This window comes from Haliotis asinina, chromosome 7 (genome assembly GCF_037392515.1).
Source record: "Haliotis asinina isolate JCU_RB_2024 chromosome 7, JCU_Hal_asi_v2, whole genome shotgun sequence".
Taxonomy (NCBI): domain Eukaryota; kingdom Metazoa; phylum Mollusca; class Gastropoda; order Lepetellida; family Haliotidae; genus Haliotis; species Haliotis asinina.
The window spans coordinates 50,245,774-50,272,874 of NC_090286.1; the positions used below are offsets into that span (position 1 = coordinate 50,245,774).

Genomic DNA, 27,101 nt, shown 5'->3' on the forward strand with positions numbered 1-27,101 from the left:
TATGTATATAGAGCATCGAGCTCCTAATCCCATTCATATCCAATATGAGATATATTCTTGATCAACCTTACATCATGTATATAGAGCATCGAGCTCCTAACCCCATTCATGTCCAATATGACATATATTCTTGATCAACCTTACATCATGTATATAGAGCATCGAACTCCTAATCCCATTCATATCCAATGTGAGATATATTCTTGATCAGCCTTACATTATGTATATAGAGCATCGAGCTCCTAACCCCATTCATATCCAATATGAGATATATTCTTCATCAGCCTTACATCATGTATATAGAGCATCGAGCTCCTAATCCCATTCATATCCAATATGAGATATATTCTTGATCAGCCTTACATTATGTATATAGAGCATCGAGCTCCTAACCCCATTCATATCCAATATGAGATATGTTCTTGATCAGCCTTACATTATGTATATAGAGCATCGAGCTCCTAATCCCATTCATATCCAATATGAGATATATTCTTGATCAGCCTTACATTATGTATATAGAGCATCGAGCTCCTAATCCCATTCATATCCAATATGAGATATATTCTTGATGAGTCTTACATCATGTATATAGAACATCGAGCTCCTAACCCCATTCATATCCAATATGAGATATGTTCTTGATCAGCCTTACATTATGTATATAGAGCATCGAGCTCCTAATCCCATTCATATCCAATATGAGATATGTTCTTGATCAGCCTTACATTATATATAGAGAGCATCGAGCTCCTAATCCCATTCATATCCAATATGAGATATATTCTTGATCAGCCTTACATTATGTATATAGAGCATCGAGCTCCTAACCCCATTCATATCCAATATGAGATATGTTCTTGATCAGCCTTACATTATGTACATGTATATAGAGCATCGAGCTCCTTACCCCATTCATATCCAATATGAGATATATTCTTGATCAGCCTTAAATCATGTATATAGAGCATCGAGCTCCTAACTCCATTCATATCCAATATGAGATATATTCTTGATCAGCCTTACATTATGTATATAGAGCATCGAGCTCCTAACCCCATTCATATCCAATATGAGATATATTCTTGATCAGCCTTACATTATGTATATAGAGCATCGAGCTCCTAACCCCATTCATATCCAATATGAGATATGTTCTTGATCAGCCTTACATTATGTACATGTATATAGAGCATCGAGCTCCTAATCCCATTCATATCCAATATGAGATATATTCTTGATCAGCCTTAAATCATGTATATAGAGCATCGAGCTCCTAACTCCATTCATATCCAATATGAGATATATTCTTGATCAGCCTTACATTATGTATATAGAGCATCGAGCTCCTAACTCCATTCATATCCAATATGAGATATATTCTTGATCAGCCTTACATTATGTATATAGAGCATCGAGCTCCTAACCCCATTCACATCCAATATGAGATATGTTCTTGATCAGTCTTACATTATGTATATAGAGCATCGAGCTCCTAACTCCATTCATATCCAATATGAGATATATTCTTGATCAGCCTTAAATCATGTATATAGAGCATCGAGCTCCTAACTCCATTCATATCCAATATGAGATATATTCTTGATCAGCCTTACATTATGTATATAGAGCATCGAGCTCCTAACCCCATTCATATCCAATATGAGATATGTTCTTGATCAGCCTTACATCATGTATATAGAGCATCGAGCTCCTAATCCCATTCATATCCAATATGAGATGTATTCTTGATCAACCTTACATCATGTATATAGAGCATCGAGCTCCTAACCCCATTCATATCCAATATGAGATATATTCTTGATCAACCTTACATCATGTATATAGAGCATCGAGCTCCTAATCCCATTCATATCCAATATGAGATATATTCTTGATCAGCCTTACATTATGTATATAGAGCATCGAGCTCCTAACCCCATTCATATCCAATATGAGATATATTCTTGATCAGCCTTACATCATGTATATAGAGCATCGAGCTCCTAATCCCATTCATATCCAATATGAGATATATTCTTGATCAGCCTTACATTATGTATATAGAGCATCGAGCTCCTAACCCCATTCATATCCAATATGAGATATGTTCTTGATCAGCCTTACATTATGTACATAGAGAATCGAGCTCCTAATCCCATTCATATCCAATATGAGATATATTCTTGATCAGCCTTACATTATGTATATAGAGCATCGAGCTCCTAATCCCATTCATATCCAATATGAGATATAGTCTTGATGAGTCTTACATCATGTATATAGAACATCGAGCTCCTAACCCCTTTCATATCCAATATGAGATATGTTCTTGATCAGCCTTACATTATGTATATAAAGCATCGAGCTCCTAACCCCATTCATATCCAATACGAGATATGTTCTTGATCAGTCTTACATTATGTATATAGAGCATCGAGCTCCTAACTCCATTCATATCCAATATGAGATATATTCTTCATCAGCCTTACATTATGTATATAGAGCATCGAGCTCCTAACCCTATTGATATCCAATATGAGATATATTCTTGATCAACCTTACATCATGTATATAGAGCATCGAGCTCCTAACCCCATTCATATCCAATATGAGATATATTCTTGATCAGCCTTACATTATGTATATAGAGCATCGAGCTCCTAACCCCATTCATATCCAATATGAGATATATTCTTGATCAGTCTTACATTATGTATATAGAGCATCGAGCTCCTAACTCCATTCATATCCAATATGAGATATATTCTTCATCAGCCTTACATTATGTATATAGAGCATCGAGCTCCTAACCCTATTGATATCCAATATGAGATATATTCTTGATCAGCCTTACATTATGTACATAGAGCATCGAGCTCCTTATCCCATTCATATCCAATATGAGATATATTCTTGATCAGCCTTACATTATGTATATAGAGCATCGAGCTCCTAACCCCATTCATATCCAATATGAGATATATTCTTGATCAGCCTTACATTATGTATATAGAGCATCGAGCTCCTAACCCCATTCATATCCAATATGAGATATGTTCTTGATCAGCCTTACATTATGTACATGTATATAGAGCATCGAGCTCCTAACTCCATTCATATCCAATATGAGATATGTTCTTGATCAGCCTTACATTATGTATATAGAGCATCGAGCTCCTAATCCCATTCATATCCAATATGAGATATGTTCTTGATCAGCCTTACATTATGTATATAGAGCATCGAGCTCCTAATCCCATTCATATCCAATATGAGATATGTTCTTGATCAGCCTTACATTATGTATATAGAGCATCGAGCTCCTAACCCCATTCATATCCAATATGAGATATGTTCTTGATCAGCCTTACATTATGTATATAGAGCATCGAGCTCCTAACCCCATTCATATCCAATATGAGATATGTTCTTGATCAGCCTTACATTATGTATATAGAGCATCGAGTTCCTAACCCTATTCATATACAATTTAAGATATATTCTTGATCAGCCTTACTTTATCAAGTTCCTGAGCCTATTCATATACAATGTGGGGTATATTAGCGATCGGTTCTATATTATCGATACTGAGTATCAAGTTCCTGAGCCTATTCATATAGGCTTAAAAGCATGTGTCAGTGTCGCTGAAAATTTCTTCTTAAAATCATGTTTAATCCGGAACTTTCTTGGGCTCGTCACTGATTTTCGGAGTTCTCTTAAAGTAGTTCTTCATCACTATTTTCCTCTTTACACCCAGTCTCCTGCGGCAGATAGTCGAAACTAATAATTCTCGAGCGTTAGTGTTTTATATTTACGTCAGAATTTGTTTTCAACTACACGAGTTCTAATGTCGCCTCTGCATACAGGTACAAGCCACAATATCGGACTTCTCTTGTACACGTTCGGCGTGCCCATTATTGGGCCAGGGGGTTACAGCTGGAGATGGACATGGAGTTGGACTGAAGCAGACAAGGAATTCAGTCGAGTCGTCATGAACATGACCGTCAATTTTGTCAAATACGGGTACGTTCTGTCTTTCATTATTTCCTCAACATATTCATTTCCACGGTTACAAAACGCTGGCATTCCTAAGTGGAAGGCTCTGACTTCATGAGGCGTGTTCCCGTAGCAGAAGACGACGTGAGATAGTGGTTTATGTTCACTCATAGAAGACGATGTTAGCGATCTCTGTTCACTCATAGAAGAAGATGTGAGTTAGTGATCTATGTTCACTGATAGAAGACGATGTGAGTTAGTGATCTATGTTCACTCATAGAAGAAGATGTGAGTTAGTGATCTATGTTCACTCATAGAAGACGATCTGAGTTAGTGATCTATGTTCACTGATAGAAGACGATGTGAGTTAGTGATCTATGTTCACTCATAGAAGACGATGTGAGTTAGTGATCTAAGTTCACTGATAGAAGACGATCTGAGTTAGTGATCTATGTTCACTGATAGAAGACGATGTGAGTTAGTGATCTAAGTTCACTGATAGAAGACGATGTGAGTTAGTGATCTATGTTCACTGATAGAAGACGATCTGAGTTAGTGATCTATGTTCACTGATAGAACACGATGTGAGTTAGTGATCTATGTTCACTCATAGAAGACGATCTGAGTTAGTGATCTAAGTTCACTGATAGAAGACGATGTGAGTTAGTGATCTATATTCACTGATAGAAGACGATGTGAGTTAGTGATCTATGTTCACTGATAGAAGACGATGTGAGTTAGTGATCTATGTTCACTCATAGAAGAAGATGTGAGTTAGCGATCTATGTTCACTGATAGAAGACGATGTGAGTTAGTGATCTATGTTCACTCATAGAAGACGATCTGAGTTAGTGATCTATGTTCACTCATAGAAGACGATCTGAGTTAGTGATCTGTGTTCACTCATAGAAGACGATGTGAGTTAGTGATCTATGTTCACTCATAGAAGACGATGTGAGTTAGTGATCTATGTTCACTCATAGAAGACGATCTGAGTTAGTGATCTAAGTTCACTGATAGAAGACGATGTGAGTTAGTGATCTATGTTCACTCATAGAAGACGATCTGAGTTAGTGATCTATGTTCACTGATAGAAGACGATGTGAGTTAGTGATCTATGTTCACTGATAGAAGACGATCTGAGTTAGTGATCTATGTTCACTGATAGAAGACGATGTGAGTTAGTGATCTGTGTTCACTCATAGAAGACGATCTGAGTTAGTGATCTAAGTTCCCTCATAGAAGACGATGTGAGTTAGTGATCTATGTTCACTGATAGAACACGATGTGAGTTAGTGATCTATGTTCACTGATAGAAGACGATGTGAGTTAGTGATCTATGTTCACTCATAGAAGACGATCTGAGTTAGTGATCTAAGTTCCCTCATAGAAGACGATGTGAGTTAGTGATTGTGTTCACTGATGGAAGACGATGTGAGTTAGTGATATATGTTCATTCATATAAGACAACGTGAATTAGTGATCTATATCAAGTATTTCAAATTGCGTCATCGATGTGGGTAAAAGGTGTGGTTACAAACTGGACATTCAGTCAAGGATGTCGGTTGATTCTGACACATTAGTGCCTTGTTCAATAACACCGGCATTGTGGCAGTCACCACGGACGGAGGAAGTTTGTTTCGTTTCTGTATCTCTAAGAAGACGGTAATTTTCAAATGAATGACATGCTTAGAATTGTATTCAATTCCATTCAACATTTAGCAGAAATATCGCAACACTTGTCAGAGTTTTACTGAAACTATTGCCTTTGAAAATCGGGGGCAGGATAGCTCAACACTGTCCCCTTCTTGTCACAAGAAGAAACTGTTGAGATTCTTGGGACAGCATTTTGTGACGTGGGTGATAGTCTACACTTTGAGGACGTAGATCGTTGCAACCTCTTAAACCGGGGAAAGGTTTACAGTGGAAAAAAAATTACACCAAACTATCGCTTGTAAACAGTTGCACAAACACTGCAACGTAAGGTGCTACTCTAATGCCCTTACATCATTATTAAATAACAATTATTTTTTGTTTCATTGTTATAAATATGATCAAACACGTGTATACTTTCTTACGTTCGGTATGTCTTGAAGGGTCAGACGCCGGCGTAAAAGCATCATTTACTTAACCGTTTCAGGAACCCCACACCTACTGAAGTTGGCGGAGTCATATGGGAGCCATTCACAGCCTCTGAAAGAAGATATCTTTACCTTGACTCCACTTCCGTAATGAAGTCTGACCTTAGACCGGATGACATGAAGTTTTGGAACAAAGATATTCCCGATATTATCGGGGAGCCGGTTGCCTCCCCAAGCTCAGCCTCGGTCGACAGTCAAATCCCATTGATTGCACTTTTATTTACTGTCTTTTCTTTGACACTTCAGTAAACTACCAAGGAAGTCCACGTGTCATTTGGACATGGCATGGATGGACAGTCTCGATACGATTCCAGTCTTGTCTCCTTAAAATCGTTTTCAAACAGAAAATGCACAATTAAGTAATGATGATTGAATCATTCATCGTATGTCTTATAAAATATCAGTCTGTCGTACAGACCCTGAAGCGAATATATCCAAGAAAGTCCATGAAAGTCTAGAAAATGTGGCAAGTCTACATTCTCTTAGTTTCTGAAATTGAAGAAAGTCTCAGGGCTCCATTTCTTTGCATTAATGTTTTTCTTTGAACTTTCTTCAGTAAAATATGTGCATTTCAGAGACTAGATTTTAGTCTCATAAAATATGTGTGATGATTTTGTTTACGAATCCATTTAATTAATTCTTTAGTGTATATCAGTAGGTAGTTCACTTCAGCAATTGTAAAATGTATCCTTCATCGTGCATTAACAGTAACATTTTCGACGAATTCGTGCTTGCATTCTGCTTAGTTTAAATGGCAAGGCGTTACTGTGTCCATTTATCAACGCATGTAAAAACAAGAAGCCACGTCCATCGAAGCGTACTACTTCCATCGGTGTACGCGTATGCCGACGGTGTGGCCGTTCTTACTGCCTTGTGAATGAATATGAGTAATATTATTATGTTGATGGACGTTTTGAAGAGTAATATGATGACTATATTGACGTAATGTATGACGTAATATGACAAGAATGAATGTAACAAGAAGAATGAAAATAATGCAGAATAAGCTGTTATACAGTATCTTTGACTTCAGTCATTATATATTTCACCAAAGGCTTGCATCATGTTGGATAGGTGAACTGCAGCTCACTTGTCAGGAGGCATGGAATTCCCCTCCTAGTTGGGCCCCAGTGTCCACTACCAATTAGCCCCTAATCCTCTCATCACCCTTACGCCAATTTAACACTTGATTGAACTTAATCCCTTATTTTCCAAAAGTAGGCACAGTGAGGGCATACCCTTACATCTCTAGGCAGTGTCTGGGTATGCCAGTTACAGTCAAGGGATTTCCCTGTTTACTCACCAGTGTCAAAAGTTTATCACCTGATTTTTTTCGATTCAGTAACCTGAATAACAGTGAAACGATAATGGAATTTGTACACCTGTATTTCGTGAAGATGACGAACGTTATGTTACCGACAGACCTTGTCTTTTCCCGTAACCTGCAAGAGCTCTCCTTCCGGATTAATGAATGAGAGTACTCAAAACAGTTACTGCGTGCGATGGTTTGAACAATCGTACAATATGTGAACATTCAGCGTTGTTCAGACCTACACCGAAACGTCGCTCTCACTGTAATAAAGAGGTTGTTCGTACATATATTGCTATCTTTCCTTCCTTACCTTCTGCGTCGTGGGGTGTAGATAAAAATATAACCGCTTCTGCTATCTTTAGTTACCGCGACTCTCACCTAAGTAAGGGAGGTAACTCTAAAGAAAGCTGTAACGGGTAACGGGCATCAAGGTCAAGATTTTTGGGCGGACGATGATAGCAAGCGTCGAACAATGAGAATGCTTTGACCACACCCTTTTATTCAGCCTTACGCCCTTGCTATCGTCCGCCAGATCGTTTAGTTGAGGGTCAAAATCGGGTTTCAGTCGACTTGTAGAAAAAAACAATAAAGAACTCTTCGGTGACTTGAGAGGTGGCCGATAGGTAAATCACCCATGATTATGTTTATATGAAGTTTTAATCTATTCCATGCGATGGTAGCGTAGCGATCGGCAAAGCAGGGTGGTGGGGTACACCGAAGACGATCCATTAATCAACATCAAGAGTATCGATCTACACAACTGGGATACGATACATGTGTCAACTACCTGATCCCGTTAGTCGCCTCTTACAGCAGGCAAAGGTTGCTGAAGACCAGTTTTGTCCCAGATCTTCACGGGTGTACAGCGGGCAAAACACAACAGAGCTCCAAACAAGAATTAATAGGTAATAGAGGTTTCCTTCGACCCCGTCATATTGGGACTGCCATGTGACATACGCTGCAATCTGGTTGGACAAGTACGACGGGGCGGTGCTCATTAGTATCAGCACCTGTTTGTTTTTTGCAGTTCTGGCTGACTCCATCACAAATATTTTAGAAACTTGGTGATATACAGTCTACCTGATGAATTTCTTTCTTCGAATTTCAAGAGTTAACTGTAGCCAGAATAACGACATTTTTTCTCTACTAGTGAGTGAGTGAATGAGTCTAGTTTTAGTCGCCTTTTATGGCAAGCATTTTTCTCTACTAACCTATCAATCCACTTACAGAAGCTGAGATGGTTACGTATCTGTCTTACTTCTGACTTTGACTGTCAGTGGTTGAAACTCACGAATGCCTGATCGTTCTTTCAAAACACAAAGCTTTTGAATATAATACTTTTACTCTTCGCGAACGCTAGCATATGAAAATAAAAACATACTTTTTGAAGTACTGTTTGTTGGCGCACAGTTAAATGTTTTAAACTCGGCATTACGGCATTCCGTTTTAATCCAATATGTAGCGCAGCTAAATGTTGGCTGTGAAAAGTTCTTCGTTTTTGCGTTTTAATCAAACATTAACTCGATTATGAGCAGTTTTGTTCAAAACAAATTTTAAAACCTTTTTTAGCAACATACTGCAATACATATCGCAATGTATGCTTTTGCACCGCAAAATATCGCAATATGAAAATTCTCTGCATTCTCTCTCTTACACACACACACACACACTAATCGCCTATGGCATGACAGGTATTACGACACAGCCCCTCCGTGAACATGCACAGACTGAAGAAAATGGATAGTCAGAAAGTTCTGATTCCTCGAAAGGTTGTGTAATAAGTGGCTACGAAACTGTCAAGATCACAGATGATTTCGTTTATATAATTAGTTTATGGTACTGTAAATAGATGTAGTATGGTATTGTTAGAGTGTGTTATATATTGTTGGGAGTTGTTGTTAGATTATGTTCGGTAATACTATGGGAACAGGGTTATGTTCAGGGAAGCGTGACCAGGTATGGCCAGAGAGCTGGGGTGTTAATTTGTAAACAATAGAGAGGTGTTGAGTAGCTTGGGTATGGGAGGTCAATATAAATAGTGAGGAAGGGTAGTAATCTGCACAGTCAGCCAGAATCACCACTGTGTTCACCTGTATGGGTTCAACTTTTGTATGGGATTGCATCTCACGCTGGCTGGCGTAAGTTTTTATTATCATTATTACTTTTGTATTTATTGATTGAGTAGATGTAGCAAGAAATTGTTTTACTGATGTAGTATTTCTAGATATATGTGCATATTGTAACACTATATAGCCACAAAGCCATTCAAAATTTGAATGTTATCGTTCCACAAAAACTGTTCCACTTTCAAATATGTAAATCGGAGTAAAGTACATGCATAAAGTATAAGACATTGACGCATGTCTTACTGAGTAACTGTAGTTACTTATATTGTATTGTAGTGTCCCGGAACTGGCCGGTTATCCTTAAAGTAAGGAGAGGGGTATTATCTCCGCCTGTAAGGAGACAGACAAGAGTCTTCCCTGTTGTACAAGGAGCATGTATCTCCTAGTAATGTGAGATGTGGATGGCACAGCCATCAATCATTACACAGGCCCCTTAAACTCCGTGAGGGAAACCATCGCCTGGGTGTGAGGGATACCACACAAATACCATGACGTCACCAAGTGGAACCAAAGTGCACTGACATTCTGATTACATTGTAAAGAGAAAGTGTTCTCTCTGAGTGGCAAATTCCTTTATTGTTATTTAGTTCAATTGTTTAGTTTCTGATTGGGATTATATGTAATCATTATCTATATTAGTGAGGGTATTAGGATTTTAGTGTAGTTAGTAGTAGTAGTAGTATTATTAGAACTTTAGCAATTTAAGTGGTAGACAGAACTGTATATGTAGCTAGGTTAGGTAATTAGATTAGTTAGTTGTATTTGCACCTGTAGAATTAGTTTAGTATAGGTATTGGGGTTACTTATATCTTAAGGGGAGGAATAAAGTTTTGCAAAACAAACTATTCTTCTGTTGTGGTTACTTTGGTATGTGACATTTTGGTGGCAGCGGTGGGATAATTAGATTATTTGTCACTATCAAAGGGAACCCTAGTTGTGTTCTGTAGCGCATTTGATGTAGCGTTGTTGATTGTATATCGCTGCAGAATCTTTGTGTCCATAAAGAAGGGTTAGAACATACGGCACCACTTCTGCGTCCTTGAGTGTATGATTTGGAATTCAAGGGTGGAGGGTGTATTGTGGTTATTGGTCAGTTAAGGCCATTGGTTCGTCGTGAACATTTTGAACATTGGGATATATGGGAAATCACCTCCGGTTTTATTCTTGGTAGGATCCCTATTTATTCCAGACAGTTTGACTTTTTGTGTACCCTGCTTTGCCCTCATACAGACAATTATGGACATTGACAAACTTATCAAACTGGGTCAGAGTTTAGGGTATGAGAAAGATGATTTGAGAGTGTTTGTGAAAGAGCAAATGGAGTTGGAGAATGAGAAAGAAAAGGACAGGCTCGAACGGGAGGAAAGAGCTAGGGAGCGGGAGATTAAAAAGTTAGAACTGGAGGAAAGAAAGGAGAAAGAAAGGTTAGAATGGGAACGAGAGAGAGAACGATTAGAATTGGAGAAAGAAAAGTGTAAAATACAGTCAAATGAAAGAATAGAACTAGCCAAGTTAGAAAAGAGTGCGGCAGGAAATCAAGAAGGGCAGGTAGGAGAGAATAGATCGGCAGCCATTCCCAAGATGCCTAAAATGCCTCCATTTGACGACCACAATGACAATATTGATGCATATCTGCAAAGGTTTGAACGTGTAGCTACAGCGCAAGGCTGGGACCCGTCCCATTGGGCAGCTTACCTGTGTACTCTGCTGAAAGGTAAGGCTTTAGAAGTATACTCCCGGTTAAATGCCTTTGAGGCTGAAAATTACAATGCAGTTAAAACTGCATTACTTAAACGCTATGAAATGACTGAGGATGGATTCCATCAGAAATTTAGGACTGCTAAAACTGAAACAGGTGAGATTTTCACACAATTTGTAGTTAGAATTGAGAACTATTTCAACAGATGGATTGAACTAAGTGGTACACAAAAGACGTTCGAAGGTGTGAGAGATTTGCTGCTGCGTGAACAGATTTTGAATGTGACTGGAAGGGATCTGGGTATATTCTTGAGAGAGAGAAAGCCAAAAGACGCGATGGAAATGGCTAGACTAGCAGAGCAATTTATAGAAGCTAGAGGTACGAGTCATGGAAGATACAATAGACCAGTTATTCCAGGTCAAACTGACAAGCAGGTTTCCAAAGGGAAAATAGTCGAGGGTAGCGCATCAGGTAAACATGGTACTTGTTCCAAACAATTTGTTCCTATTAAGGAAAGGACATGTTACAACTGCAATCAAACTGGGCATTTGGCAGCACAGTGCAAGAAACCCAAGTTTAAAGTGGCAAGTATCCAGGTGAGTGAAGACAACACAAACATGTCTCTAATACATCCAGATAACACAAAAGTAGAGCCCTGCATACATGAAGTTCTAGATGGTGATGCAGCAACTTCAGAGGAGGTTACTAACGCAGATGTAGCCTCAGGGAGTGTGCTTACCAAAGATCACCGCATGCCATTTTATCAGGGAAAGGTAAACGACACTCCAGTAGATGTGCTTAGAGACACGGGATGTAACGGTGTAATAGTGAGGAGGTCAATGGTAAAAGATGCATGTTTGACTTCAGAAACACAATCTTGTAAATTAGCAGATAGCAGGATCTTGACACTTCCGGTAGCATGGATTACTGTAAATACGCCCTTTTACACGGGTATGGTGAGAGCAGCATGTATGGACACACCAATCTGTGACTTAATATTAGGCAATATTCCCGGAGTTAGAGAGCCAGGAGATCCAGACTTGATGTGGGATAAGCAGGACATTAAAACAGTAGGTGCTGTAGAGACAAGGAGCCAGAGAAGAGTACGCCAAGTAGGCATGGAACCCTTGAAGACATTGGAACCTGTTGGGTTGACACTGAGTCGAGGTGAGTTCGTATCCCTACAACATCAGGATTCAAGTCTGAACAAAATAAGAAAATTAGTGGAAGAAGGTAAGATTAGGGAGAACCGACATAGTACTTCCTCTTACTTTGTGGAGAATGATATGCTGTATAGGAAGCATACTTCCAATAAAATGGACAATGGTAAACAAGTTGTACAGGCAGTAGTACCGGTTGGATTGCGCACACAGGTAATGAAGGTATGTCATGAAGCACTGATGGGTGGACATCTTGGAATCAAGAAGACTCTAGATAGGGTAATCTCACAGTTTTATTGGCCAGGAGTAATTGGTGATGTCAGAAGACATGTTCAGTCTTGTGATATTTGTCAACGTACCATGCCGAAGGGAAAGGTAAGGAAAATACCACTGGGACAAATGCCATTAATTGAAGTGCCATTTGAGAGGGTAGCTGTTGATTTGATTGGTCCATTGTATCCTGTCACAGACAAGGGTAATAGGTATATACTGACGGTGGTTGATTATGCAACACGATACCCAGAAGCAGTAGCTTTACCCAGAGTAGAGACGGAATATGTTGCCGAAGCTCTGTTCGAGATATTCAGTAGGGTTGGTATCCCCAAGGAGATATTAACAGACATGGGAGCCCAGTTCACGTCAGGCGTGATGAAGGAGGTAAGTAGACTATTGTCCATACATCAGCTTACTACTTCCCCTTATCATCCAATGTGCAATGGCCTAGTAGAGAAGTTCAATGGAACCTTGAAGACGATGCTGAAACGGATGTGTGCAGAACGACCAAATGACTGGGACAGGTATGTACCTGCTTTGTTATTTGCTTACCGAGAGGTACCTCAAGAGAGTTTGGGTTTTGCCCCATTTGAACTCTTATATGGACGCACTGTGAGAGGACCAGTACAGATTCTGAGGGAAATCTGGACAAGAGATATACCAAATCCAGAGGTAAGAACCACATATGAGTATGTGCTAGATCTTCAAAACCGTCTTGAGGAGACTATTCACGTAGCACAGCAAGAACTTCAAAAGAAAGCATGTAAATACAAAAAGTTCTTTGATGTGAAGTCCAAGCCAAGAAAAATGAAGGTTGGTGATAAAGTATTAATTCTGTTGCCCACTGATTCAAACAAACTGTTGCTGCAGTGGAAAGGGCCATATGAAATACTGGATACCTTTGGCATTGGCAATTACAGAATACAGGTTGGTAACAAGATTAAAACCTATCATGCCAATCTACTGAAAAGGTACATTGAGAGAGAGGAGGTCGAGGACACAGCTGTATGTGACGTCAGCATAGCTCAACTTGTGCATGTCAGTGCTGGTCTGGTGGATGTCAAGGCTGAAGAGGTGAGTATGTTAGACATAGCTTCACCTTCTTTAGTTTCTAAGGAAACGTATCAGGATGTAGACATTTCTGAAGATTTGACAGAGGAGCAACAAAATGAGGTGAAGGAGCTCATAAGTGAATTCAAAGATGTACTGAGTGATTTACCAGGGAAGGTAGATTGTATGGAATATAAGATCAAGCTGACATGTAATGAGCCTATACGATCCAAGCCCTATCCACTTCCTCATCATATGAGAGATGTTGTAGCTAAGGAGATACAGCTAATGTTAGAAATGGGGGTGATAGAACCTTCTCAGTCACCATATGCATCCCCCATTGTACTTGTGAAGAAGCCTGACTCGACTTACAGATTTTGTACCGATTTTCGCAAACTGAATCAGGTGACCGTATTTGATGCCGAACCAATTCCATTAGCTGATTCCATCTTTGCACGGTTACGGAACTGTAAATATCTTACCAAAATTGATGTAAGCAAAGCATATTGGCAGATTCCAATGGAAGAGAGTAGCAAAGAACTGACAGCATTTATAACTCCTGATGGATTATACCAATGGAAGGTGATGCCATTTGGAGTAGTTAATGCACCTGCAGTATTTTCCCGACTGATGAGACAAGTATTGCACAACATACCAAATACAGACAACTTCATAGACGACATCATAGAAGGAACTGAGAACTGGTCACACCACATGGTAAGTCTGAGAGCAATATTTACGAGGTTAAGACAATTCCATCTTACAGCTCGACCTTCAAAGGTAAAAGTGGGATATAAACATCTGGACTTTTTAGGGCACAAGGTGGGTAGTGGTCTAATTCGACCAGAAGGTAAGAATGTAGAAAAGATCCTAAATGTGGAGCGACCTCAAACCAAGAAACAAGTGAGAGCGTTGTTGGGACTGACCGGGTACTACCGGAAATTTATCCCAAACTATGCAGCCATAGCAGTTCCGCTAACTGATCTCACAAAGAAAGGAAAGCCAAACAAGGTAATATGGACAGAAAGCCAGGAATTAGCTTTCACTACGTTAAGAACCCATATGTCAAGTTTTCCTATCTTGAAACTACCCGACTTGAAGAAACCATTCTTGGTAAGAACAGACGCTTCTGACGTTGGAATCGGAGCTGTACTGCTACAAGAACAGGAAGGTGAGCGATTTCCAATATTGTTTGTGAGTCGGAAGTTAGTAGATCGTGAGAGAGCGTATTCTACAATAGAAAAAGAGTGTTTGGCTATTGTGTGGGCAATACAGAAGTTAGAAAGATATCTGTATGGGAGAGAATTTATTTTGGAGACTGACCATCAGCCCTTAATATGGATGACCAAGGCAAAAATGACCAATGGACGAGTGATGAGGTGGGCCCTGACTTTGCAACCCTACAGATTTCTAATTCGTGCAATCAAAGGAAGTGAGAATGTTGGGGCTGATCTCGTGAGCCGGTGTTCACCCTAGTCATACTATGTGTATGGCAGTGTGTAAATAATGTACTCTCTGCATATCCAGATTATTTGTCAGCAGTTATTTCTTATGTATTACTGTGCTATTGTACATTTAGACAATTGTGTTTTATGATATTTATGCATTAAAACAAACTTAAATGTGATCTTGAGTGTAATATATAATTGTACTTGTGTACAATTACTTGAAGAGGGGAGTGATGTCAAGATCACAGATGATTTCGTTTATATAATTAGTTTATGGTACTGTAAATAGATGTAGTATGGTATTGTTAGAGTGTGTTATATATTGTTGGGAGTTGTTGTTAGATTATGTTCGGTAATACTATGGGAACAGGGTTATGTTCAGGGAAGCGTGACCAGGTATGGCCAGAGAGCTGGGGTGTTAATTTGTAAACAATAGAGAGGTGTTGAGTAGCTTGGGTATGGGAGGTCAATATAAATAGTGAGGAAGGGTAGTAATCTGCACAGTCAGCCAGAATCACCACTGTGTTCACCTGTATGGGTTCAACTTTTGTATGGGATTGCATCTCACGCTGGCTGGCGTAAGTTTTTATTATCATTATTACTTTTGTATTTATTGATTGAGTAGATGTAGCAAGAAATTGTTTTACTGATGTAGTATTTCTAGATATATGTGCATATTGTAACACTATATAGCCACAAAGCCATTCAAAATTTGAATGTTATCGTTCCACAAAAACTGTTCCACTTTCAAATATGTAAATCGGAGTAAAGTACATGCATAAAGTATAAGACATTGACGCATGTCTTACTGAGTAACTGTAGTTACTTATATTGTATTGTAGTGTCCCGGAACTGGCCGGTTATCCTTAAAGTAAGGAGAGGGGTATTATCTCCGCCTGTAAGGAGACAGACAAGAGTCTTCCCTGTTGTACAAGGAGCATGTATCTCCTAGTAATGTGAGATGTGGATGGCACAGCCATCAACCATTACACAGGCCCCTTAAACTCCGTGAGGGAAACCATCGCCTGGGTGTGAGGGATACCACACAAATACCATGACGTCACCAAGTGGAACCAAAGTGCACTGACATTCTGATTACATTGTAAAGAGAAAGTGTTCTCTCTGAGTGGCAAATTCCTTTATTGTTATTTAGTTCAATTGTTTAGTTTCTGATTGGGATTATATGTAATCATTATCTATATTAGTGAGGGTATTAGGATTTTAGTGTAGTTAGTAGTAGTAGTATTATTATTAGAACTTTAGCAATTTAAGTGGTAGACAGAACTGTATATGTAGCTAGGTTAGGTAATTAGATTAGTTAGTTGTATTTGCACCTGTAGAATTAGTTTAGTATAGGTATTGGGGTTACTTATATCTTAAGGGGAGGAATAAAGTTTTGCAAAACAAACTATTCTTCTGTTGTGGTTACTTTGGTATGTTCTTATTATAGTGGCGTTGTCAAGTAGTTATAGCGTTCGCTCGTCACGCCGAGAACACCACATTGGTCCAGTGTTTGAAGCCCATTTCTGGTGGCCCGCGCCGTGACATTCCTGGAGTGTTGCTAAGGCTGAAAAGTGTAATGCTGAAAGCTGTCCGTGACTTATGTGCTGTATGCGAGCGCGCCACAGACAAGATAACCGACCCTGGCTTATATCGGTAGGCAAAAGTAACTGGTTTATCTACACTCCTGCCTTATCGGTCTCATTTCAGTTTTTTTCATTTCTGAAAAATATGTTTGGCTGTGTGGTGTTGGCGTGTTTGGCTACGTTTTGTGTCGGGACAGACGTCATTTTGAAGACCAAGCAGGGTCAGCTACGAGGGACGAGGACTGAGTACTTCAGTGACGAATTTGTAGACGTATACAATGGAATACCGTACGCCCTTCCTCCTGTAGGTCAGTATAGACTATATCACTATAGCACAAGTTCAGGTAAAATATGACCTACTTGACCTACACGTGATCACTCATTGTAGATATCTGAAAATATGCAAAATGTCGCCTTACAAAGTGTCCCATCTTTGTCCTGCACTCCCATCTTAGGCTTCCTCAACGTCCCCTCATGGTCATTCAGCGTCCCATCTTAGGCTTCCACGACGTCCCCTCAGTAGGCAAGTAGTCTAAGATGGGACAAGTTCCAGTGTCCCATCTTAGGTTTCCGCAATGTCTCATCTTAGTCTTCCACAAATGCGTCCCCACATAGTGTTCCAGTGCCCCAACTTAGCCTTCCACAGCGTCCCCTCCTAGTCTTTCAGCGCCCCATCTTAGCCTTCCACCGCATCCACTCATAGCTTTCCAGCGCCCCATCTTAGGCTTCCACAACGTCCACTCATAGTCTTTAAGTGCCCCATCTTAGGCTTCCACAGAGTCCCCTCATAGTATTCCAGTGTCCCATCTTAGGCTTATACCGCGTCCCCTCATAGTCTTCCAGCGCCCCATCTTAGCCTTCCACAGCGTCCCCTCAGTTTTCTAGCGCCCCATATAAGGCTTCCACAGCGTCTCCTCATAGTCTTCCAGTGCCCCATCTTAGACTTCTGCAATGTCTCATATTAGTCTTCCACAATGTCCCGTCACAGTGGTCCACAGTGTCTAATTTAGTCTTTCACATAGTATTCTCATATATTTGCTATAGTCACTACGCTTTATATAACAGGTATGATATGTAATTAATTAGAAACAATTTTAAGCCATTTTTTCCGCTTTTCACTGTACTTCAGGTGCCAGGAGGTTCAGGCCCCCATCCCCAGCCGTGGCGTGGTCAGGTGTAAGGGACGCCCGATCTCCTCGACACATCTGCCCCCAAGTGCACAGCAAGCCCCACTCCACCCAGGACGAGGACTGTCTGTTCCTTAATGTTTATACCTGGAAGGTGATTTTATCATGTTTTCTTTACTATTGCTGTTTTGTCACAGTGCGGCTTTTTTCTGATACACGTTTGGTATGGCATTGTATTGTCATTACTATTGACAGGAGCATAATTCGCTTGAGTTGACCCCCCTTACTCGCGCCACGATCCTCCAATGAAGGATAAAACCATGCATCGTCCTGATGAGGATCCTTCAGGTGTCATGAAGTTGATAAAAAAATATACCATTAGAAACCGGCGTTCTCAAACACTTTCCCTAATGTATATGAAACGTTTTCACCTTGTTCAATTTACAAACCATAAAGATCATCCCGCAAGCAGGACCCTGTCTACCTAATCGGCCGCTGGAAAACACGACGTCATGATCATTCGTCTTCATTATCAAATGAAAGCAAATGAAACTAAATATACAAGTTGCCAAATGAAGCGTATGTTATGTTTAGGACTACACTTTCTGGGTGTGCCTTACTGTGTGAGGCGTGATCTACACTACTTGATGTCAGATTTACATTTGTGTTGAAACAGCGGTGACTGTTACTCCAACATCAGTCGAATCCAGATGGGATTCTCCAATTTTGCTTCACTGAGAGAGAGTAATCTCAAATATAACATATGCTGCATCAAGTGTGAAGTACAATCGCCATTCATCAGGAAGGGACCCTTTGTTAGTATTTTCGCTCTTAAGCTTTCCAGCTGAACGATGCCTCCTTGTTTAATTAATAGTCTGACAGCAGTAATAAGGGCGTTACGCATGCGCAGCTATAACCGGTTGTGGCACAGATTTATAGGGCCTGCTAAACCAGTTACACTTGGAGCACTCATAAACTTCAAGCATACATCTTTCCATGCATCACGAGCATTACTAGTCTGAAAATAATCAAATTCAAGTTTACTTTTGATGTCAACTTAATCACGTGTCAACTTCAGTCCAAGGCCTTCACAACTCCACCGCTTCCAGTAATGGTGCTTATCCACGGGGGAGCGTTCAATGAAGGAGGTGGATCTCTGTTCCGATGCAATGCTTTGGCACTTCATTCAGTGGTTGTTGTCACTATCAACTATAGACTGGGTGCACTAGGTGAGCACTCCGTCACACCGACTGTTACATTCCAGATGAACCCAGATCAGGGTTAGAGATGGTCTTGAGCAACCCATGCAACTAACAGATTGGGTGGAAAGACACGGTGACCTGGTTCGTGAATGTCATCGCATCCTAACTGCGTTGATCGATGTTCATGATGTTAATCACTAGATTGTCTGGTCCAGGCTCCATTATTTACAAACCAAACTTACATAGCTGAAACATTGCAGAATGCGGCGTTAAACAACATACAAACAAACGTTTCTGGTGATACGTTGTACAAAGCAGCTACTACGATGTCGATCAGTTGGTCACAATATACCCTCTTTTGATGGAAATGGGTTCCTTGTTCATACTAGAGAGCAGAGCGATAGAATATCAATTAATGTCAGAAGACATGTTTATCGGACATTTTCTTTTCTTACTTATGACTGTGAGGCCTCTTGAATATAACAAACGTTTAGAGATGTGTCTGTCTATATATTGCAAATCACTTATAATGAGAACAAAAGTGGTGACGGAGTTCACCGAAGGGAAGAAAGGAATGTGAGATTTTTTTGACGATGTGTGTCCTTTGGTAGTGACGTAATTACCACCTGCCCACATCATCTAATCGTTTCTTCCGTGTTGTCTGTGTCGAGGCCGCTGAGAAAACACACACACACACACACACACACACAAACACACACAGACACACACACACACACACACACACACACACACACACACACACACACACACACACACATTGCATCCTGTAACTTTTCAAACTTTGCATTCGCGACCGCTTGCATACAGAAATTAACGTTACCAAAATGAACAAATATTGACTGTAAGATGCGAAGACAATCACCTTTAAGATGCAGAGATAATCACCAACTGTGTTAATAAAGCCTAATGATGATGTCTTGCAGTGACTGACGATGTCTGAGGACTTTCTGCTTCTCAGTCTAAGTAAACTTATCCTCAGTACTTTTCGTTACACTCCACTACTGAGTCTAACAAAACACGTGGGAGGTCGCGTCAGGTAACCTTTGAGATGGTGGTAATTCACCCCCTATCGTGTGTTATGTACATCATCCTATCATGCGTAATGTATCACCATTGGCTTCCATCCTTATCCCCAATCATGTTATGTAAACATATCCAATCAACTGTAATGCATTACCGTTGGCTTCCATCATTGTTATCTTAACTATCGGCTTCCTATCAGTGCTTGTTTATACTAGCTTTCGTTAACTGATTCCACTTGTTACTTTGTTATTGTTTTACCTGTACATATAAATACACCTCTGTATCCCTTTCTCAATCACCTGATGAAGGAGTAAGCATTAACTCCGAAACGTTGTGTTCTCTCATAAAGAAGTTGATATCCATAAAATCTTCATTCTTATGTATTTACACTTCTAAATGACATTCAAAGACTTAACCTTTGAGATTGACCAATCAGAACACAGCTTACCAAATCGCGAAGGTGCACATTCGCACATACCTTTTGAACTTTTTTCTCGAAAAGGTTCATACCCGAACGATTCCGAATGCTATTTAGTGTACGCTCGCTTCCGAGTGATGCACACGGCGTACGTACAACCATGACAACGGTGAGTAAACAGTCGCTGAAAATGGTGTTTTGGGCAATATTCAAGGATGTCATTTTGCGGAAATACTAGCTAGTGGTAACCACGTCAACAGAAACCCCAAAGCGTATACACTGCAGGTCAAATAACTGTGTTATATGCTGATTTTTTGTTTGCGTTGAGATCTGTCAGTGATCTGAATATTTTGAAAGTCCCTCCGATCACTAAATAGTAGCCATTGTCTGATTGGTTAAACCGTCTCGCATTTGATTGGTCGGTCGTTGGTCGCTCTAAGGTTACCTGACGCGACCTTCTACTAGGTTTCTACTAGGTTTCTACTAGGTTTTGTTAGACCCAGTGGTGGAGTGTAACGAAATACACTTAGTCTAAGTTTACTTAAACTATTCTGCTTCTTTAGTTTTATGTTTTCTCTGAGGTTGATTGCAACTGACGATGTCATATTTCAGGTTTCTTAGCAACCGACGACGACGCCTCTCCTGGTAATTATGGTATGTTGGATCAAGTGATGGCGTTGAAGTGGGTGAGAGACAATATCGCAGATTTTGGCGGGGATCCTAAGCAGGTGACGGTATTTGGCGAAAGCGCGGGAGCTGTGAGCACGTCGTTGCATCTGATATCCCCTCACTCCAAAGGTATGAACGAATGATCTGCTATTGGACATCCTATTTGTTAAGGTAAAAGGAGATGAGCTAACAAGTTGATCAAGAATGTCTGGAAAATGGCGTAATACTAACGTTTGTGACAATGTTGTGTCATAACGTTATCAATACACAACCATCCCTAAACGTTGCGAAAACGTTGTGTGCTAGGTCTACATGCATACACTCAGATTCGATATCATGTTATATGTACTAATTATTATTTATTGTAAAGACTTTGGATCAGTATCAGTGATAACATCGGGACATAAGGTATATTTCACACACACCCTCCCAAATGAGATATGGTGTGGTTCATTTGTCCATTTCCTGCCGTAACCCCAAACCACGAGACCTTTTTAACTGATTCAGGCTTACTGGACGCCGCCATCACCGAGAGCGGAGTGTCCCTGTCGGAATGGGGATTCAGAACCAGTCAGGACAGACCATCTCCCCTTGACCAAGCACGGGCCTTGGGCCAAAGGGTTGGATGCTCAGAAACAAACACGACCCTTTTGGTTGAGTGTCTCCACAAAGTTGACGCTAAAAGGCTGACAGTCAATGATTTAACGGTGAGAATATCTCGAGCACTGGAGTGAGTGAGTGAGTTTGGTTCTACGCAGCACTCAGCAACATCCCAGCATTATGGTTGCGGTCTGTAAATAGTCCAGTCTGGACCAGACAATCCAGTGATCAACATCATGATTATCGATCTGCGCATATGGGAACCGACGACATGTGTCAACCAAGTCAGCGAGCCTGACCACCCGATCCCGTCAGTCGCCTCATACGACAAGTACAGTCAGCACTGGAGTGAAAGTATATACTTCAACGCCACTTTATCAGACTTTATCCCCATCATAAAGGGAGACATAAAACATTTGCTTCTCACATTATACTCATATTGGGAATCGAACCTTGCATGAGGGACATTTTAAACACAGCTTCGACAACTTCCGTCTGGATGTCTCGTAGATCAACAGGCATGAGGAATTCAACAGTCATTTATGTTTGCAGTTATCCTGAGGGTCAAAAGAACGCATGCATTTTAAACTTGGATTTGACTTAAAAATACAAACGTTCTATAACGTTACCTGGTTGGAAAAAAAATGCGCAAAACTGCAAACCTAAGGTACAAAATACAGCCATGATACCCATAGTGTATACTTAACCATCAAAGAACAATTCTTGTTTGTTTCATACTGTCTACCGTCGTACTTTGCCCACACTGTAACTGTGCGTTTAGATGTTTATATCAGCGCAGTGTGATTACACACTGGTAGTCAGTGCAGATTATGAATGAATTTCATTCTAAGCCATCGGCATCACCATCCCAGCATTGTCACTTGTAAATGATCACAAACTGGTGAAAAGGATAATAAATGACGTGACAGTCAGACTGGTCACAGAGGCTGACCAGTGGCTCGTACCACAAATACCGGTTACCATGATACCGTAATACCCAAAGGACAGGCATGAAAAAAACGGGGCAAAGCGTATGCGCCCGAGTTATGAAGAAATTGAAAACTGGTTATCATACCGAAACATAAGTCTCATTAACCTATTCAGACAATGACCTACTTTTCAGATGATCCGAATTTTCTCGTGTGAAAGTGTAAACTGACACCACAAATAACTCTGGTTAAACTGAATTCCAATTTCTTGTTTCATAAGAAAATGGTATTTACAAATGAATTTCAATTTTAAACTTTAATTGCACCGTCATTCTCTACTTTATGTCGAGGTTGAGGCATACCGTAACTATGGAATCACAGACTGCCCCTGTCTGATGAGGTCGTAAAACGATTTACAATGCATCTGGCTCACTGGTTAAACCTGTTATGTGTTTTTTTGCGCTTATTGAGCGTAGTTCTGTAACGAACAATGAGGTTGATGTAATATCAGTTCCGTCAGAGACCGCTAAACTTTTCTAGCGGCAGAGCCTCGTTTTGATATTTCCACGATTTCCAGGTTTCTGTTTTATCAGAGCTCGCTGTACGACATAGCACGCCGTACGACGTATTTACTAGGATTAGAAGGAGCTTAGTGTTGCAATATACAACTGCGTAGACTTATCAAATCACACTGATTAATATTTATGCATCCAGTTAAATGACATAGTCTAAAAATACTGGACTGGTTATCGCATTAAGCTACGCAATAGGACAATACCAAGTAAACAGGAAACGAGACTGTTCTGTAATCAATGTTTTGACATGCGAAGGTGATGTAGTTGACATGGGCATCGTCGTTGTTTTGGGCGTTTAGTTTGCAGTCTTTCGGCGACGTTTTGTTTTGAGCCGGTAACGTTGTGATAAGACTTGTAGTTTTGGGATCCACGCCAATTTCCAAGCAAATAGTTTCTCATATGTTCTCTGTCCTCATGTGGTATATGCATCCATGGTATTGTGAAGATTTATCAGAACGTATACCCTTTAGATATCTAGGATGTTGTTCAATTTGACAAACTCTATGCTGTGTGTACATCTCGTAGTTATATTGAATTGTGTGAAAATGTTTCCTTGTAGAAAGCCGAGAATCGCCTCGTGTGGTCCCCTGTGGTGGAGACCGTGTATGGGTTCCTTCCCGACACTCCCCAGATGCTGATCGGCAAGGGGAACGCAGCCAGCGTACCCGTTATGAGAGGGGTGAACAAGGACGAACTTGCCGCAAAGATTGGTAGGCAAAAGGAAAACTGGATAAATGATAGCATTGAACGAACTAACTAGGAACATTAGCATGTATACAGCAGTATTTAACAGTCTACAAGCAAAACAGACACGTCAATGGAATAGCACGCAAGATAGCCCCGAGCGTAGATTGTTAATATAGGTCACTGACAACCGTCCATTTTCATTTTGTCTTATGCCTGAGATTAATCGTCGGAAAGTATTCATTTTGGCATGGTAAATATATACATCCTTCGTATTTTAATAAATATAATAGTTCAGGGCAATACTGTACTTTATTACACTATTCATTGAGGCAGAGCGAACTACATTTATTAATTAAAGTATTCCGGATAATGTTTCTGGCCTTGTAAGGTTTTGATAGCATGTGCAGTTTGGTGGTTAGCTAAGTGTTTCTTCTAAGATGTTCAAATTCATATTACCTATCGCCATCATTCACTGATTTTCTCTCTTGTTAACTCCAGCCTGGTTCCATGGAATATCTGCCGGCATGTCGCTGAAATCTGCAGCTGCGTTTATACAACAGAATATTCAGCGTGCCTTTGCGTCCAACCAGCAAGCCGTGCAAGAAGCAATCGAGAAGGTGTACCTCAGTGACGTCCAGCCGTCGGAACACGATGTCATCCGTTCACGCATCATCCAGGTAACCCTGCTTCAGTGCACACAGTGCAGCCCCTTCAGGGTAATGCGGGGAAACATATAGCCCCCAGTGCCCATTTAACTGTATTCCAGATAACGTAACCATGCATCAATGCACACAGTTCCCATTTACCTGTATTTCGGGTAATTTAAGCATGCATCAATGCACACAGTGCCCATTTATTTGTATTCCGGGTAATGTAACCATGCATCAATGCGCACAGTGCCCATTTACGCGTATTCCGGGTAATGTAAGCATGCATCAATGCACACAGTGCCCATTTACCCGTATTCCGAATAATGTAACCATGCATCAATGCACACAGTGCCCATTTACCCGTATTCCGGGTAATGTAACCATGCATCAATGCACACAGTGCCCATTTACCCGTATTCCGGGTAATGTAACCATGCATCAATGCACACAGTGCCTATTTACCCGTATTCCGGGTAATGTAACTATGCATCAATGCACACAGTGCAAATGTACCTGTATTCCGGGTAATGTAACCATGCATCAATGCACACAGTGCCCATTTATCTGTATTTTAGATGGTGTAACCATACGTGTGATATATCGTGTATGTCCAGATGCTGTCTGACCGAGCCTTCTACGTACCCACCGTCGTGGAGACGGAAAAACAGGCAAGGCGAGGGGGAAGCCCAGTCTACTTGTATGAGTTTGACTACCGCTCTCCACGAGACAGCAAGCCAGTATGGGAAGGTGGGATACAGCCCTGCTGGTTTTCATTGTTCAGCTCGTATTCATCTTATCCATAATTGAAAATTTGATTTGTAAAATCGCCAAAACATGCATTGATATACACACGCAAAGACATTATCACAACACTCATATTTTACATTATCACAACATATTTTTGCTCTACCAATATGTTACCATCAACTATGTTATCATAGAACTTATCCAGCCTCAATCTGACTCATGATTTGGATAAGATGACCATCCAGGAATCATTAAATGGCAAATCTATAGAGAAGGAAGACTCTGCAGTGTATTCAGAGAAACAAAAAGATTGAACAGTCAGGACAAAGGGTTGTGTACATGTCACGTGGTTGTAGTCGGCTTGAATATGACTGTAGGTGTCCCCCACGCGGCTGAACTACCCTATGTGTTCGGAGCTCCGCTTCTAGGGGGAAGTGCCTGGACCGAGTATGATAAGGCTATTACGAGTAGGGTCATGGGCTACTGGACGAATTTTGCAAAGCACGGGTATGTATACGTTAGTGTACCTCATTTTACATCAGATGTCTTAAAACTGTTTATGGGACTGACTATTCGATATTACCTGGTTTTATTCCCACGTTTTTTATATTATAAATGAATATTAGTGAGTTAATTAGTTAAGAAATTAAGTTATTTCAGCCACCGAGCAACCATTATTGTCAAACAAAAAGTACTTTGAGATGATTCCTTTTATTGTTATTTATGCAGAGTGAATGATTATAGCTTCTATCTGTAGGCAGTCGAATTTGTAAAATTTGAGAAGGATGGACTTACGTGTTAATTCGTCTTATTTGAGACCTTATTTCGTTTTCTTCATTTGTAGAGTGTGTAACCATTTTATCATGGTAAAACCATCGCCGACCATTCACCCACCCTCATGTGGCTAGATCACTTCACCTGAAGTGATAGTGATTAGCATTATCATATGCATAATAGGATGTCCCATGTTATTATTTTCATATTGCAGGGACCCATCTTATGGTCACGTGACGTGGAAGCCTTTCACCATGAAGGAGAAGGGGTACCTGTCTATCGGTAACTCTTCAGTAATGAAGTATGACCCGAGGTCAGCGGAAGTGAAACTGTGGACGGAAGTTATCCCCAAACTGTCGCAGTCCCAGAGTGTGATCATTGGATGAAGGGATATGCTGATGTAGACGTATCAATGAATAAACGTTCATGATGCTGTAGGGGATGGCTTTATGCAGCAATGACATTTTTCTTCATGAGTTAGTGCCTTGTCCAGTCACAAACATTCATGTTAAGACATTCGGCTGTCTAGACTTGTGGAACCACTAGACGGAAAGTTCAGGGTCACCATATTCGAAAAGACGTTCTAACGGGAGAGTTGTAAAGTCACGCGACAAAATATTTAAGAGTCCATTTAGCAGAGTATTTGAGGTGGCGTGACTGAAATGGTGCTAAAACTGAAAATATCCGTCACATGTGTTCTTATGTGCCGCTAGACTTTCCGCCATGTCAGAATACACCCAGTATGTTTCATGTCCCATCTTTCGTCCAATGAACGACTTCTGTTCAATACTAATATTCCCGGAAAATGATTTTAGGCGTACTCGTTGAATGTTTTGACTGGAACGTGGTGTGTGTGAGATACCTGTCTTACGCCTAACGTCGAAT

General features: G+C 40.4%; 2 protein-coding genes across 2 annotated transcripts in view; both read left to right on the forward strand.

Moving 5' to 3' along the window:
* The window catches only part of LOC137291025 (neuroligin-4, Y-linked-like), a 74,700-nt gene extending 66,963 nt beyond the window's left edge, over window positions 1–7,737 (forward strand). The window contains exons 9-10 of the mRNA XM_067822281.1: window positions 3,870–4,026; window positions 6,140–7,737. Coding sequence (XP_067678382.1) covers window positions 3,870–4,026; window positions 6,140–6,389 — 407 coding nt within the window. The 3' untranslated portion in view covers window positions 6,390–7,737. The remainder of the gene's footprint in view (window positions 1–3,869; window positions 4,027–6,139) is intronic.
* Window positions 7,738–16,786: 9,049 nt separating this feature from the next.
* Window positions 16,787–26,653, forward strand: LOC137291026 (neuroligin-4, X-linked-like). Its single transcript, XM_067822282.1, has 10 exons — window positions 16,787–17,102; window positions 17,924–18,075; window positions 19,000–19,150; window positions 21,198–21,383; window positions 21,762–21,961; window positions 23,918–24,068; window positions 24,544–24,722; window positions 25,310–25,442; window positions 25,820–25,949; window positions 26,431–26,653. Exons 1-10 carry the CDS (start codon window positions 16,811–16,813, stop codon window positions 26,600–26,602), a joined length of 1,746 nt encoding a protein of 581 aa, XP_067678383.1. The 5' UTR covers window positions 16,787–16,810; the 3' UTR covers window positions 26,603–26,653.
* Window positions 26,654–27,101: the final 448 nt, after the last annotated feature.